The sequence below is a fragment of the Drosophila tropicalis genome, unplaced genomic scaffold (genome assembly GCF_018151085.1).
Source record: "Drosophila tropicalis isolate 14030-0801.00 unplaced genomic scaffold, ASM1815108v1 contig_258, whole genome shotgun sequence".
In the NCBI taxonomy this organism is placed as follows: domain Eukaryota; kingdom Metazoa; phylum Arthropoda; class Insecta; order Diptera; family Drosophilidae; genus Drosophila; species Drosophila tropicalis.
In genome coordinates, this window is record NW_027172710.1 from 498,557 (window position 1) to 513,936 (window position 15,380).

Sequence of the window (15,380 nt, forward strand, 5' to 3'; positions counted from 1 at the left end):
ATTTAACAAATAGAAAACAGAAGGTACTTTTTAAGTCTTCTTTTTCCGCTTCCATTCCTGTGACTTCTGGTGTACCTCAAGGTAGTCATCTTGGCCCTCTGCTCTTCACACTATTCATTAACGATCTTCCATCAGTCATTGTTCATTCGCGTGTGCTTATGTATGCTGACTATGTCAAGCTTTGTCTTACTCATAAAGATACAGATTCATTTAGTCGGCTACAAGCTGATCTTAAAAACTTTCAATCCTGGTGCCAGTTTAATCTACTAAATCTTAACACTACCAAATGTAAGGTAATGACTTTTTTCCGTAACTCTCCTCCATTGGTCACTTATTTTGTAAACAATAGTCCTTTAGAACGTCTAAATTATATTAATGATTTGGGCGTACTTATGGACCAAAAGTTAAATTTTAACACCCATATATCAACCACGGTCGCAAAGGCCATGAGTGTTCTGGGTTTCATAAAAAAAAGGTCAAAAGAATTTGATGACCCCTATACAACTTAAGTTCTTTTTACTTCGCTTGTCCGTCCTATTTTAGAGTATGGATCTTGCATTTGCATTTGCAGATTAGACTTGAATCCGTTCAAAAGCAGTTCTTGCTATTTGCTCTTCGTGGCTTAAGCTGGGATCGCAATGTCAATTTGCCTTCGTATTCTAGTAGACTTCTCTTGATTAACCTTCCGTCCCTAACTAACCGTAGAATTATGCTTGGTGTCATTTTTATGCACAAGCTCCTAATTGGTGATATCGACTCGCCTGAGTTATTAGCTCAGGTGAATCTGTCGGTACCATGTAGACGGAGTAGACATCCTTTGATACCTTTATCCCTTAGTCGTTGTCCTTCTAACTATGCTATGCATGAACCTTTTAGGGTCCTCTGCTCTGATTACAACCTTCTATTCCCTGTAATCAGCTCAGAGTTTTCTATTAATATGCTTAAAACATATATCCTATCCCATTTAGTTAATAGATAGCTATAGTATTATTTCTTTGTCTGTTTTTTCTATTGTGTATTTGTCCACGCGATTCGTGCCGTGCGTTATACGGCTGCACCCCTTCGAGCCGGATACCAAGATCCTCTCGAACCATTTGCATCGGTGGAATTTTATACATATTTCAAACGAAGTAATTTTTTTCCAAATTATATGTGTACATGCCTCCAGCATCCGTACCCATACTCACATACATGTAAGTGTTTCTCTTGATTTTCCTAATCAAAGTAAAATTACTTTCGCGCAAATTTTTTCTCCTCAAAGGAGAGACAATTTTGGTCCCAAATTTTTTCATACATATATATGTGTTCAGTACATAAGGCGCCATATTTGTTCGCCCACTTCAAGATTTTTTTCTCGCACTTTGGCATATATAGGCCAACTAAATATGGCGCCAAATTACAAAAATTTATCCAGTGCTAAATTAAATCTTAAAAAAAAAAAAAAAAAAAAACAAATGCAGTCCACTCCTGGGAAAAGTGTGTGCGCGAGTGAAAGGTGGTTCCAACGAAGAGAACAAATTTTCAATACAAATTAATAAAGATTTTTAAACAAAAAAAAAAAAGAAAGTGAAGTACCCTCTCACATATAAAGGCCACACATAGGCATTTCTTGTGTCCCGCGACACCCTATAAAGTTGGGGCATATCAGCTAGATACATCAAAGGAAATATAAAAAGGATTAATTTGTACATAGAAATCCGATCCATTCAGACCGCTGCATAATTCCATTCTATATTTTTCATATTTAAAAAAAAAAACAATATAATAATAACACATATTACATATCCACTTATACATATATATAGTAATATATCCGCCACTCCATCCACTCACACCACTCAATTTCCCACTCCAATCACCCACATAAGTTGACCCCCTTTAGTCTAGAAAACAGCGGATGTTTACTGCAACCGAGACTAAACAAAAATCCTATAGACAAATGTCCCCAAAAAATCTTCCAAGCGTGAGAACGCTTAGTAAGCAAAAATCAATAAGCCAATCAAAATCCAGATCCCTTGTCACCAGATCAAAAGCTCCCAATACTAATATCAAAAGCTTTTTAACCGACATTTAATCATATCTGTATGAATAATCATAAGTTAGTTCTTAAGACGCTTTGTTTCAATAAAGATAGTTTTTGAGTCTCACCAATCCATATTTTTTTTAATTAATAAAAGAATTGGATTTATAACTGGCGCAGTCGGTAGGATAAAACGAAATAATTTAGTGCGTGCAAAACTTTGTGTATAAGCGACCGTTACGGAAATCGAATCTAAGGTTGCGTAATAAGCAAAACTTTTTTGTATCATTAAATAAATTGTGCGAAACTTGTGTCAAGCCACCGCTACAGATATCAAATCTAAGGTTGGCCCGTGATCAAGACTTTTTGTGCTAAAAACAAGTAAAGGAGCTGTAAGCAACTAAAGCCCAAAGCCCTCGAAAAATTTTTTTTCGTTTTATCCGCAAAAAGAACCTTTTGTGCAGTCAAAAGCGCGACTTCAAATCTTGAAGTTCTAAATATATTCTAATCCAAGATGACACTGAAACTACCAGAAACACATCTGAACCATGCTTAGACAGTTGACAATTTCGATGGTCATACTGAGAGTTGACTACATTCTACAACTCTACCCGACGAGGGACATCCGTCAACATAGCTTAATGTACGGTACTATAGAGATGCAGCTCACTGGAGATGCACAACGGACATCACAACTAGCGCACGCCAATAACTGGAGCAAGTTGCGGGCCGCCCTCATCAGCGGATATAAGGTGCAAACGCCTTATGAAGAGCTACTACGACGGCTATACCATACTTCCTTTGGAGGAAACCTTCGTAAGTTTATTGAAGATTTAGAACATAAGTCTTTTATTAAAATTAATAAGTTAGAGTTAGAAGGCGATGCCGCCAATACCATTTTATACACAAATGCCATGAATAACACAGTCAAAGAAGTCATTATAAAAAGATTACCAGACAAGCTTTATATGACATTAGCGAAGTTTGATATTTCAACAGTGTCTAATTTGAAACAAGTAGCCCAGAGAGAGGGTCAATATGAAAGCAGCTCCACAGAGAAACCCAAAATATACAACCAAAGTAATTCAGGAAATTCGAATTACAAATCAATCAGAATTATTATAAGCAAAACCACCAATACAATAATTCAAATCATACCAATTCTCAAAATAACCAACAGCTTCCAAAAGAATTTCAACAAAATCTTAATCAGGGCAGACAAGAAAATCCCCTTAATTATCAGATTCAGAATCAACCTCAGAATCAAAACCCTGTGGTAAATCAACCCACTAAAAGGCAAAGAGAGAGTACCAGTGGTCAGAGTAAAATGGAATGGTCCGAAAATTTTCATCAATCAGCCTCGGAACAGATAGCTCAGACAGAACAGTTGGATCAAATAGATCAACCGAATACCTCCAATCAAATCCCCATGTCCAACTAAAAATCAATAACATTCCTTTAAAGTGCGTTATAGATGCAGGCTCTTCAATAAATATTATCAACGAAAATTATTTCAATTTTCAGAAACATCAGAAAATTTAAACGTTCAAACAATAAATGGAATAATTGAGCTTAACAAAAGCGTATCTTTTGCACCAAGGAAACTTTGCCCCAACCATAAAAAATTTTATTGCCATAAATTTTCATCAACATATGACTATTAGGTAGAAAATATCTTAAAGCATGTCAGGCCGTTATTAATTACGAAGAAAATAGTGTAACTGAATAGGGATTCCGGAGGAGAAGAATAACCCAATCTTCATTCGTTGAATTCAAAATATGAACTGATTTTATTAACAAAAGCATGGAGTTTATATAGGGAATCTTAGGCTCTAGGAGGTAACAATTGTTTCGGGGGTTGAAAATTATTATTATTTTGGGCACGGCTTCGGCCATTTGACATCCTGCCGTTGTGATATTTTGGGTTAGTTTAGAACTACAAGTGTTTTTTCCACAACGTGTTTGGCTGATTGTAATTCTAGTTATATGCTAGATTACTTGTTTGTGACAAAAGTACATTTGTATTATGTTTTCTTTAGTGCATCTGATTTGTGAAGCCGCTTCAGATGAACACGATGTTTATTCTTAAACAGTAACATTATCAAATCACAAATTCTATTTCAAATACACCAATAAAGAAGAAAAAGAAGAATCAATACCTTATCCTCCTCCAGAGTTCGAATATGAAGCATTCGCACATGAAATAAATAACGGTATCGAGGAAAGAAACGAATTTAGACTTGATCATTTAAATTCAGAAGAAATAGAAACGTTAAAGAAAATATTGCATGAATTTAGCGATATGCAGTATAGGAAAGGTGAAAATTTGACGTTTACCAGTACAATAAAACACAACATCAGAACTAAACACGAAGACCCAATTTACAAACACTCATACAAATCTTTGACGAAGAAGTTAATGAACAAATTAATGAAATGATAGAACAGGGAATCATTCGGAAATCGAGATTGCCCTATTGTTCACCAACCTGGATCGTACCTAAAAAAGAGGACGCATCCAAGGATCAAAGGTCCCGCCTATTAATCGACTATCGTAGTCTAAATGAGATTACTGTCGATAAGTTCCCAATACCAGTAATGGATGAAATATTAAACAAACTTGGAAAATGTCAATATTTTACAACCATTGACCTCGCCAAGGGATTCCATCAAATCCAAATCGACCCTAAATCAATCGAAAAAACCGCATTTTTAACTAAACATGGTCATTACGAGTACACACGAATGCCATTTGGGCTAAAATATGCACCAGCAACATTCCAAAGATGTATGAACAATTTATTAGAAAATTTTATCTATAAAGATTGTTTAGTCTACTTAGACTAACTTATTATTGTTTATTCCACCTCATTAGAAGATCATTTGGCATCACTAAAAAAGGTCTTTGCTAAATTGCGCAATGCTAATCTAAAACTACAATTAGATAAATGCGAGTTCTTGAAAAAGGAAACAGAATTTTTAGGTCACGACATAACTACAGAAGGAATCAAACCAGACCCAGACAAAGTCAAAGCTATTCTAAAATTTCCAATCCCGAAAACCCCGAAAGAAATAAAATCATTCTTAGGCTTATGCGGATTCTTCCGTAAATTTATTCCAAATTTTGCACACATTGCAAAGCTTTTAACCCTTGGATTAAAGAAAGGAGCTAAGATTAACAAAACGAAATCCTAAGTGATCATAAACCCCTTGTCTGGTTGGACAATATCAAAGAACCTAAAATGAAGTTACAGAGATGGAAAATAAAATTGAACGAATTTGATTACAAAATAAAATACTTACCAAGAAAAGAGAATTATGTGGCAGACGCCCTTTCCAGAATAAAAATAGATGAAAGTCTTTTAGGTGAAGAAATAAGTAGTTCTAGAGCTACAGTACATAGTTCTCAAGAAGATAAATTAAATGAAAATAGGAACGATTTTGAAATAAATACACAGTATAAACAAGCCCCTTTAGTTAGATCGAAAACGACAACACCCTTTAAAAAAACAGGTGAAATTACCCAAGTTGACGACAAACATTATATTAAAACAAACCGAGGTAGACAAACAACACACTACAAATCGAAATTCAAAAAAAAAAAAAAAAAGAAAACTCATCAAAGTAAATATACTAATTAATTTCAGAGATCCCAACATTACTATTTCTACTCATATCAGTGGTACACTCCACGCATATCAAAGCATTGAAATTAATCCCATAAAGGCACCTAATGGATATCTTGTATTCAAAACAGGAACCATGGATTTACCCTCAGATTTCGAATATCATTATTTAACTGTAAATTTAACCAACATACAAACCACATACAACAACTTGGTTGGCAGTCAGAACCATATAAGAACATAGTCCACATTCAGTATTTAGTCAAAAAATTAAATCGCGAAATCAACGGCATAAAAATAATAAAGAGAAATAAGCGAGGAGTTATTAACATAATAGGCACGGCACCTTAGACCAATACGATAAAGAAGAACTTGAACAAAAAATTGATAGTCTATCAGCAAATAGCGCCCAAAATAATGAACTTAATCATATCATTGAAGCAGTCAACAAAAATATAGAACTCCTAAATAATCTTACTATTCACAGGATGCAGACAAAAAATTAAATATACTAATGTTCAACTAAGAGCATTTTACAGAATACATAGAAGACATAGAGTTAGGAATGCAGTTGACAAGACTAGGAATATTTAATCCAAAACTTTTAAACCATCAAGAAATATTTAACATAAATACAGAAAAACTTTTAAACATAAAAACATCTACTTGGTTAAAATCAGACACAAATGAAATATAAATAATTTCGCATATACCTAGACAAATATCTAAAACATCGCTATTCAAAATTATATCCTTTCCACATGAAAATAATAACACTTTAACAGAAAATATTCAAGAAACTTACTATATTCAAAATAATAAAATTTATGCAAAGGTGAAAATTTGACCTTTCAAAATAATAAAATTTATGCAAAGGTGAAAATTTGACCTTTACCAATAAAACACAACATCAGAACTAAACACGAAGACCCAATTTTTATATCTATCCGCCACTCCATCCACTCACACCGCTCAATTTCCCACTTCAATCACCCACATAACTTGACCCCCCTTTAATCTAGAAAACAGCGGATGTTTACTGCAACCGAGACTAAGCAAAAATCCTATAAACAAATGTCCCCAAAAAATCTTCCAAGCGTGAGAACGCTTAGTAAGCAAAAATCAATAAGCCAATCAAAATCCAGATCCCTTGTCACCAGATCAAAAGCTCCCAATACTAATATCAAAAGCTTTTTAACCGACATTTAATCATATCTGTATGAATAATCATAAGTTAGTTCTTAAGACGCTTTGTTTCAATAAAGATCGTTTTTGAGTCTCACCAATCCATATTTTTTTTAATTAATAAAAGAATTGGATTTATAACTATATACATATACCTATCCAAATACTCCAACAAACATATTACACATACATACATACATATACATATATACATACATATTTTCCATACATAAAATTTAACAAATTCATATTCATATCCATATATATATTCCACAAAAATTTTTAATTTTTCGCACACAAATATATATTTTTCCATCACCGCGAACATAATCCCTCTACCCTTGCAGCCTATATACGTACGTGCATACATAAGTCCCGCTTAACTGCAGTATATAAGCACAGCTGCAAGCTCATGTGCCAAGGACCGGCACAAAGCAAACGACCAAAAGTAGCTGTGCTGTATACCAAAGGTTAGCAGGGGTATACATATATGCTGAAGGGTCACTTTGAGGGAAAGGGCGAATAATGTATGATTATTAAAAAATTTGTGTTCCGCGCCCCTGTTTTAATTTCCCAATACTAGAGAGCAAAATTTATTTCTATGCGTCTGGAAAATTAATTTTTCATATATATATATATATATTTTTGGTAAATTCTTGTTCCACGCGTTCCAAGTCGTATCTTTGGGATTATATTTCAATTCCAAAGTGTTTCAACCGTTCCAAGTCGTTTCTTTGGGGTTATATGTCAATTCCAAAGTGTTCCACGCGTTCTAAGTCGTTTCTTTGGGGTTATATTTCAATTCCAAAGTGTTCCACGCGTTCCAAGTAGTATCTTTGGGTTTATAAGCAATTCCAAAGTGTTCCACGCGTTCCAAGTCGTATCATTGGGGTTATATTTCAATTCCAAAGTGTTCCAAGTGTCCCAAGTCATATCTTTGGGTGTTACATTTCAATTCCAAGGCGTTTCAAGCCGTTCCTAGGGTTCTTTGGCAGCCGTTTTGTGGGTTTTTAATCAATTTCAAGGCGTTCCTTGAGTGGTTTGGTAGTGTTCCAGGTGGTCCCAAACGTTCCAGTTTGTGTTTTTTGCTAATTTTCAAGCCGTGCCAAATCAGCTCACTACTTTACAACCGCCATTCTGTGGGGTTATGAGCACGAGCCCGTCAAAAGACGATAAAGAGGCTAAGACCACTGCGGCCACTCGCAAATCTTTAATTGTTGCTCTAGGTCCGCGTCAAAAGAATATCAGCCCTTCTACTCCTTCGTTACAAGCGTTTCCGCCCCCTTTTAGTCCATTAACTCTCCCGTCCGCACCATTAAGTTCGACTTCTCAGCAATCCACCTCAGAGCCACGTCTAGCAGGCCAAAAAAAGGTCAAGCCACTGGTACCACCTCCACAGATTTTGGTAACCGGCCCAAGAGTCACTCGGTCCGAATCCAAAAAGACTTTAGTTTCTTCCACCATGGCTTTGCAAAAGTTTATCTCGATCGGCGATAAACTGATTCAACTTGAAGTCGACACCCAAGTCACTTCACTGTCCGAGGTCAGCGTTTTTACGCTCCAAGTCCGTCGTGATCGAGTACGAGCGTTGTGGGAGAGGGTCGAGTAGGAATATGAGAAATATGAGGCACTCCCAGATACTAAAAACGGTAGCCCTGAAAATGTAGCCATCAAATGCTATCAAGTTTACGAGCGATGCACGGCTCGGTTAGCGAGCTCCGAACCGTCTTGGGTCTACCTCTGCACCAGCAGAAAAAGGTTGTCGATTGCCACCCATTGACACAGAAGTCTTTAAGGGAGATAACCTAAAATGGCCTACCTTCCGTGACTTGTTTACGGCCATTTATGGCCTACCTTCCGTGACTTGTTTACGGCCATTTACATAAGCGATTCGCGAATTTCCCCCTTTGAAAAGCTTTACCACCTCCTAGCGAAAACGAGGGGTGAAGCCAACCCCATTGTAGCAAAAATTCCCGCTTACAAATGATGGCTTTGAAACGGTATGGTACGCACTCAAACAGCGTTTCCGAAATAAGTGACTTTTCGTAAACTGCCAATTGCTAGCACTTCTTGATCTGCCTCAAATTTCCCTGAAAGGCATTACGAGATCATCAGAATACTCTGCAGGCATCCATTCGTGCTTTTGGGCACTGTGGCCTGCCAGTCACCACTTGGGGTGGCATGTTTGTATTTTTCTGTTAAATCAAATTGCCGAAGATCACCCTTTCATTGTGGGAACAATCTCTTGGAGATAAGACTGCCATTCCAGAATGGCAAACGATGGACGATTTCCTCACCGAGCGGTTCCGTACGCTCGAAGCGGTTGATACTGCTATTTCGCTTCCCACATCCAAACCTCTGCGAAATCCGATTCCAGCCAGGTGACCAACAAAGCAAATCCTGTGATCTCTGTATGAAGAAGAATCACCCGGTGCGTCGAAGTCCCCGCTTCCTTCAGATGCCGGTGCCAGAGAGGGGGGCATACATAAAGAAAAAGTCCTTTTGCCTGAACTGTTTCTCAAGAGGGCATCAAGTAAAAGATTGCGCGAGTCAGCACAACTGCTTCACGTGCAAGGGTCGTCACAATATGCTCTTGCACAAGGATGCCCGACCGGAGAATAGTCCAACGCCTGTCCCAGCGCAGCCCAGTTCTTACAGTATTGTCTGGACATATTTTACCTCTGAGGCAAGGTCCTCACGAGATAAGTTGCTAGGTACAGCCATCGTGGACTTTTGGCACAAGGGCACTACTTATCCTTCACGGGCGTTATTAGACCCGGCTTCGGAAGCCAATTTTATATCCGAAAGAATGTTTCGGCTCATGAAGCTACCATTCCAAACTGTCAGGGCCGAAGTGACAGGCATTAACGGAAAGGTCAATAGAACCTTTAAGGTCTGTCACATAAGCATTCGGTCATCGCATGGACCTCCAGTCCAGATAGAGATAGAAGCTTTTGTCTTGTCCCAAGTTGCTGATGATTTGCCGTCATGTACGATAGCCCAAGCCACACTGGAAGGAATGCCCAATATTCATCTAGCCGACCGAGATGTTTCGGGAAGATATACGGTCTCACTCCCGTTTCGAGATCCAACCAACATCAACCTTGGTCACTCCAGACCAGGGGCATTGGCTCAGTTCCTAAAAAACGAAGAATTTTTAGGCTACGGCCTAAAAAAAAATTTCCGGCAAAAACTGAGTATGACGCCGTCATCCAAGAATATTTGGACTATGGCAATATTTGCCACACCATGCAGTTTTCAAGCCCGACAGCACCACAACAAAAGTACGGGTAGTCTTTAACGCCTCTAGCAAGTCCACAAACGGAGTAAGTCTCAATGACATACTTTACCCTGGTCCGGTACTTCAGTCCGATCTCACTACTCAGATTCTCAAGTGGCGTTTTATCCGAGTAGTTTTCAATGCCGCAATCACAAAAATGAACCGCCAAATTATGGTCGATCCGATCCATACGCCATTTCAAAGGATCCTCTTCCGAAACAAAGAGGGGCAACTTGGTGATTACGAGCTTAATTCAGCAATTGATGTACAATCCGAATTTCCTTTGGCTGGCGATATTATCAAGTCCTATATGTATGTCGATGATGTCCTGGCAGGGGCTCACAATGAAGCAGCTGCAATCGCAATTGTCAATGAACTTCAAGACGCTCTTGGTTCAGCTGGCTTTGCTTTGCGCAAGTGGACATCGAATGTGAAGAGCGTGCTCAGTTGCATTCCAAAGTGTCATTTACTGAATGCTGATTTCCTCGATATCGAAGAGGCTAGCACAGCAATCACACCGGGAATCCGATGGAAAGCGACTACGGATGAGTTTTGTTTCGTCATCTCACCCCAAGATATCAAGTCAGCTTATACTAAGCGAGAAGTCCTGGGGCAGATCGCCAAGTTATTCGATCCCGCTGGATGGCTGTCTTGCTTTGTAATTCAAGCCAAGGTGTTTATGCAAGAGCTAGGGTGGGATAATAAATTGCCCAGTGAACTCCATCACAGGTGGCAGGATTTCACAAAGAGCTACTCCTTCCTTGACGATTCCATTGTATTGCGATGCGTCACAGCGGGCTTATGGTGCCGCAATTTACGTGCGCGTTAGCAATGACCAAGGTATATCGTGCTGCCTTCTTGCAGCGAAATCTAGAGTAGCCCCGGTTAAAACGGTTTCATTGCCACGCCTTGAACTATGCGGAGCCACGCTTTTAGCTGAACTGGCAGCTGCAGTTCTTCTGCAAAAGCTTTCTGCTCTCTGACGTGACGGTCGTGTTTTTGCATAGCTCCTGAGTTTTTATTAATATTTATTGTTTTTTCTCAATTTTTAATTGTGCTTAGTTTGTTTACACTTCCGCTGGTGTTGTTCGCTTGACTCCCTTGTGTTTTATTTCCATAATTCGCCAAATTAATCAGTTAAAACAGTTTTTTTCTTTTTCGTGATTAGTGTTTGGTGCATTTACATATTTTTTTTTTTTTCTTTTTCTTTCGTCATTGCTTCTGCAGTTGCTCCCCTCATCGCCCCCATCATACCATCAGTGCTAGTGGCTTTGTTGTTCTCTCTGCTTTGTGCTTGTGCTTAGCTTCTCTCCCGCGTAATCACTTTTGTAAGGCCGCCTCTCAAAGCTCGGCTTATAACTGTTCTTGCACTCTCTGTTGTGCTGTGCACTCTAGCTGTCTCTTTGTTTTATTTGTAATTATTGATTATTTTATCAATAATTATCTTTGTGCTGTGAATTTAATTTTTCTATATATTCTTATATATATATAATTTTTTTGCCTTTCTTTCGGCTTTTCAATGGCTTGTTGTCTACCTAATTGCAAACATTCTGATCGTTTTGATGATCAGTACAGAGCAATATCTTGTTGGCTCTGCGATAATCTTATTCACTTAAAATGTGCTGGCCTCAATGGCCGCGACTACGACAAATTTTCTGGTTTGTCTGTTTCTAAGCCTGAGCTTGGCTTAATGCGCTGGACTTGCCCATCTTGTGCTAGCCAGCAGCTTGATTTTAGCCGTATGTATAGGGATCTTCGTTTAAGGTTTCTTTCTTTAAACAAACTGGCCAAACAGCTGTCAAACGAGTGTGACTCTAGCGTTCAATTATTGTCGCAATTCAAATTTGTTCCACCTTCTGAGAAATTGCACAAGAAATGTACCCTTGAGTTGCCTCGTAAGCAGTCGCCAGCTCTCTCTATTACTTCCTCTCCGATTTTACTTTCGCCTACACCATCTTCTTGTCCCTCTTTATGCTCTTCTTTTCAGATTGAAGTACCCATTACAAGCCCTGGTGTACCTCAATCTATCCCTCACGGGAACTCTGATCAATCACAGGATCATGCCGGCTCTCAATCACTTGCGGATCCCAATGCTCCTCCGCCTCCACTAACTGTAGTGCCTCATCGCAAACAATTATTTATTTCTAGGCTTGCTCCAGATACTTCTGAGTCGTCTGTGGCAGCTTACATTGGTAATATTTGCCCTGCTAAGGTTTTAATTCAAAAGTTTAAGTTTTCTAGGCCTCGCGAAATCTCCTCTTTTAAAATTACAGTACCAAATGAGTACTTCTCAGCTATGGTTGACCCTAATTTTTGGCCAGAGGGCCTAGTTGTACACGAGTTTGCGCCCAATAAGCGCTCTCGTCCGTTGCCTGTCCACCTTCCTACTTTATCTTCTGCTTCAAAAAACTAATAACGTCTAGTCTTTGCATTCATTATCAAAATGTAAGAGGACTTCTTACCAAGCTGTCGAACCTTTTCTGTGATAGCCAAACCTTTTCGGCTGACATATTAGCTTTCTCTGAAACTTGGCTTAACTCCTCTGTTTTAGATAATGAAATTCTTTCTAATAATTTTATTTCTTATAGGCTTGATCGTGTTGGTCGTCGTGGCGGTGGAGTACTCATTGCTGTAAACTCGAATCTGTCTTCAAGTGTGGTGCCGATTGATCTCCCCTTAGGTGTTGAGTTTATTTGCGTCGAAGTTACATGTTCTAACTTTAGCCTATATATCTCTTGTTCATATATTCCTCCAGCTTCTGATATCATGATCTACGTGCACCATGCTGATGCTTTACGAACTATTTTTGGTCGTCTTAAAGATCGTGATGTTCTTATAGTTTTAGGTGATTTTAACTTGCCTAATATTTCTTGGCTTGTTGATGATAATCTATCTTTCTTAATTCCTTCATCTCAACATGTTTTTCTTGATAGCCTACTTGAATGTCCACTATATCAGTTGAATTCTTTCCTTAACTGTTCTAAAAGAATCCTTGATCTTGTTTTTGTCTCTGATCCCACTGTTAGTGCTGTATCGCAAACACAGCCACTAGTGAAACCTGAAGATCCTTATCATCCTACCATTGAAGTTACTATTTCTTACAATTCCGTTACTAATTTATTTAAAAACATTTCAAATTCTCGTCGTAGATGTTTTCGTAAAACAAATTTCAATCTTCTTAACAGCCTTATTTTCTCTTTTGATTGGTCGTTTCTATTTGAGTGCTGCGATATAGATTGTGCAGTGAAGTTTTTCTATTCTGCTCTTAATTCTCTAATTGATAAATGCGTTCCTTATGTGAATGTCTCTACCGTCTCCAGCTCGCCAGTCTGGTTCACACGTAGGCTCTCTAATCTTCGCAACATTAAATCGAGATATTTTAAAAGATTTAAAAAAACTGGTTCGCGACTTGACTATGCAAATTATTGTATAGCTAAATCTCAATTTTGTCTTTTAAATACTCAATGCTACAACAATTATCTCGTTCGCTGTAAGGCTGAATTTTATAATAACCCCAAAAGATTTTACAACTTTGTCAATTCCAAAAGACGCTCTAATGTCCTACCTTCCACCTTCAGACTTAACGATCAGTCTGCTAATAATGATTTAGATATTGCAGATCTGTTTGCTAAATTTTTTCAGTCGACATATTCTACTACTGCTTCGGATCCCACACCCTATCCCTTTTCAATCCCACATTTAAATTGTATGTTTTTTCCCAGTATTACTGAAGACTGTATTCTCTCTAGCTTGTCATCTATGAAGTCTTCCTTCGTTCCCGGGCCTGATGATATACCTAGTTGCATCCTTAAAATGTGTTCGATTTCCCTATCTAAGCCTTTAGCTCGGTTATTCTTTATATCGAGTGAGACTTGTAGATTTCCTGATATTTGGAAGGAGTCATTTATTATTCCGCTTTTTAAAAAGGGTTGCAAATCGGATGTTTCCAACTACCGTGGCATTGCCAAACTTTCGGCAATACCTAAACTGTTTGAGAAAATTATTACGTCTTCCCTTCAACATCTATCCAGATCCACTATTTCTCCTTGCCAGCATGGTTTCATGAAAGGTCGTTCGTCGCTTACCAACCTTCTAGAATTGACTACCCTAGTACACCATGGCTTCCGTAAAAAGTGTCAAACTGATGTTATTTATACTGACTTCAGTAAGGCTTTTGATACGGTTGATCATTCTTTGCTCCTCGCGAAACTTAACATCATGGGTTTTTCCCCAAAACTATTGGCTTGGTTAAAGTCGTATCTTATTGGCAGAACCCAAAAGGTGTCTTTTCGTTCCTCGATATCTAAAACTGTTCGAGTTACGTCAGGTGTACCCCAAGGCAGTCATCTGGGCCCACTATTATTTACATTGTTTATAAATGATTTGCCTTTGGCCCTGGCTCATTCACGCGTGCTCATGTTTGCGGATGACGTCAAGATTTGTTATTCCTATAATGATCCTTCTTTCCAACAGTACTTGCAATCAGATCTCGATGCGTTCTGTGATTGGTGCCACGTTAATAAATTACACCTTAATGCCTCTAAATGTTCTTTTATGACTTTCAGTCGTTTGTCTCCGCTCCTAGCTCATTACTCTATTAAGTCTGTTCTGTTAGATTGTGTTCCATCATTCAAAGACTTAGGCGTTATGTTTGACCCTAAACTTTCATTTAATGTTCATATTTCTTCAATTGTCAACAGAGCTAGCAGCCTTCTCGGCTTCATTAAACGTTGGGCCAAAGAATTTGATGATCCCTATGTAACAAAGGTTTTATACACTTCGTTAGTTCGCCCTACTCTAGAATATTGCTCGCCAGTGTGGAACCCGCAATATGATGTTCACCAGCGTAGTATTGAATCGGTACAGAAGCAATTCCTTAAGTTTGCGCTACGCGGTCTAAATTGGGACCCGGGTCTTCGCCTACCTTCTTATTCTGACAGACTTCTTCTAATTAATCTTCCTTCACTTTATAACCGTAGGCTTGTTTTTGGCATTCTCTTTCTCCATAAACTAGTCAACGGCGAAGTCATTTCTACGAATTTACTAGATACGCTGTATTTTTGTGTTCCCTCACGTCGGACCAGAAACTTTTTTCCTATTCACCTTAGTAGATGTCTGACTAACTACTCTCTTCACGAACCTCTTCGTGTTCTTTGCCAATCTTTTAACAACCTTTCTCACCTTATCTCTCCTCATCTTTCTGTCACTTCTCTTCGCGCTATACTTTTTAATCATCTACAGCGAAACCAATGAAAATATTCTGGACTTG

The 15,380-nt window shown here is 38.3% G+C and overlaps 1 protein-coding gene across 1 annotated transcript in view; it reads left to right on the forward strand.

Moving 5' to 3' along the window:
• LOC137572174 (uncharacterized) overlaps positions 1 to 10,940 on the forward strand; it is a 31,786-nt gene extending 20,846 nt beyond the window's left edge. Inside the window, exons 2-3 of the mRNA XM_068283940.1 lie at positions 9,083 to 10,028; positions 10,087 to 10,940. Coding sequence (XP_068140041.1) covers positions 9,083 to 10,028; positions 10,087 to 10,940 — 1,800 coding nt within the window. The remainder of the gene's footprint in view (positions 1 to 9,082; positions 10,029 to 10,086) is intronic.
• The last annotated feature ends 4,440 nt before the right edge of the window (positions 10,941 to 15,380 follow it).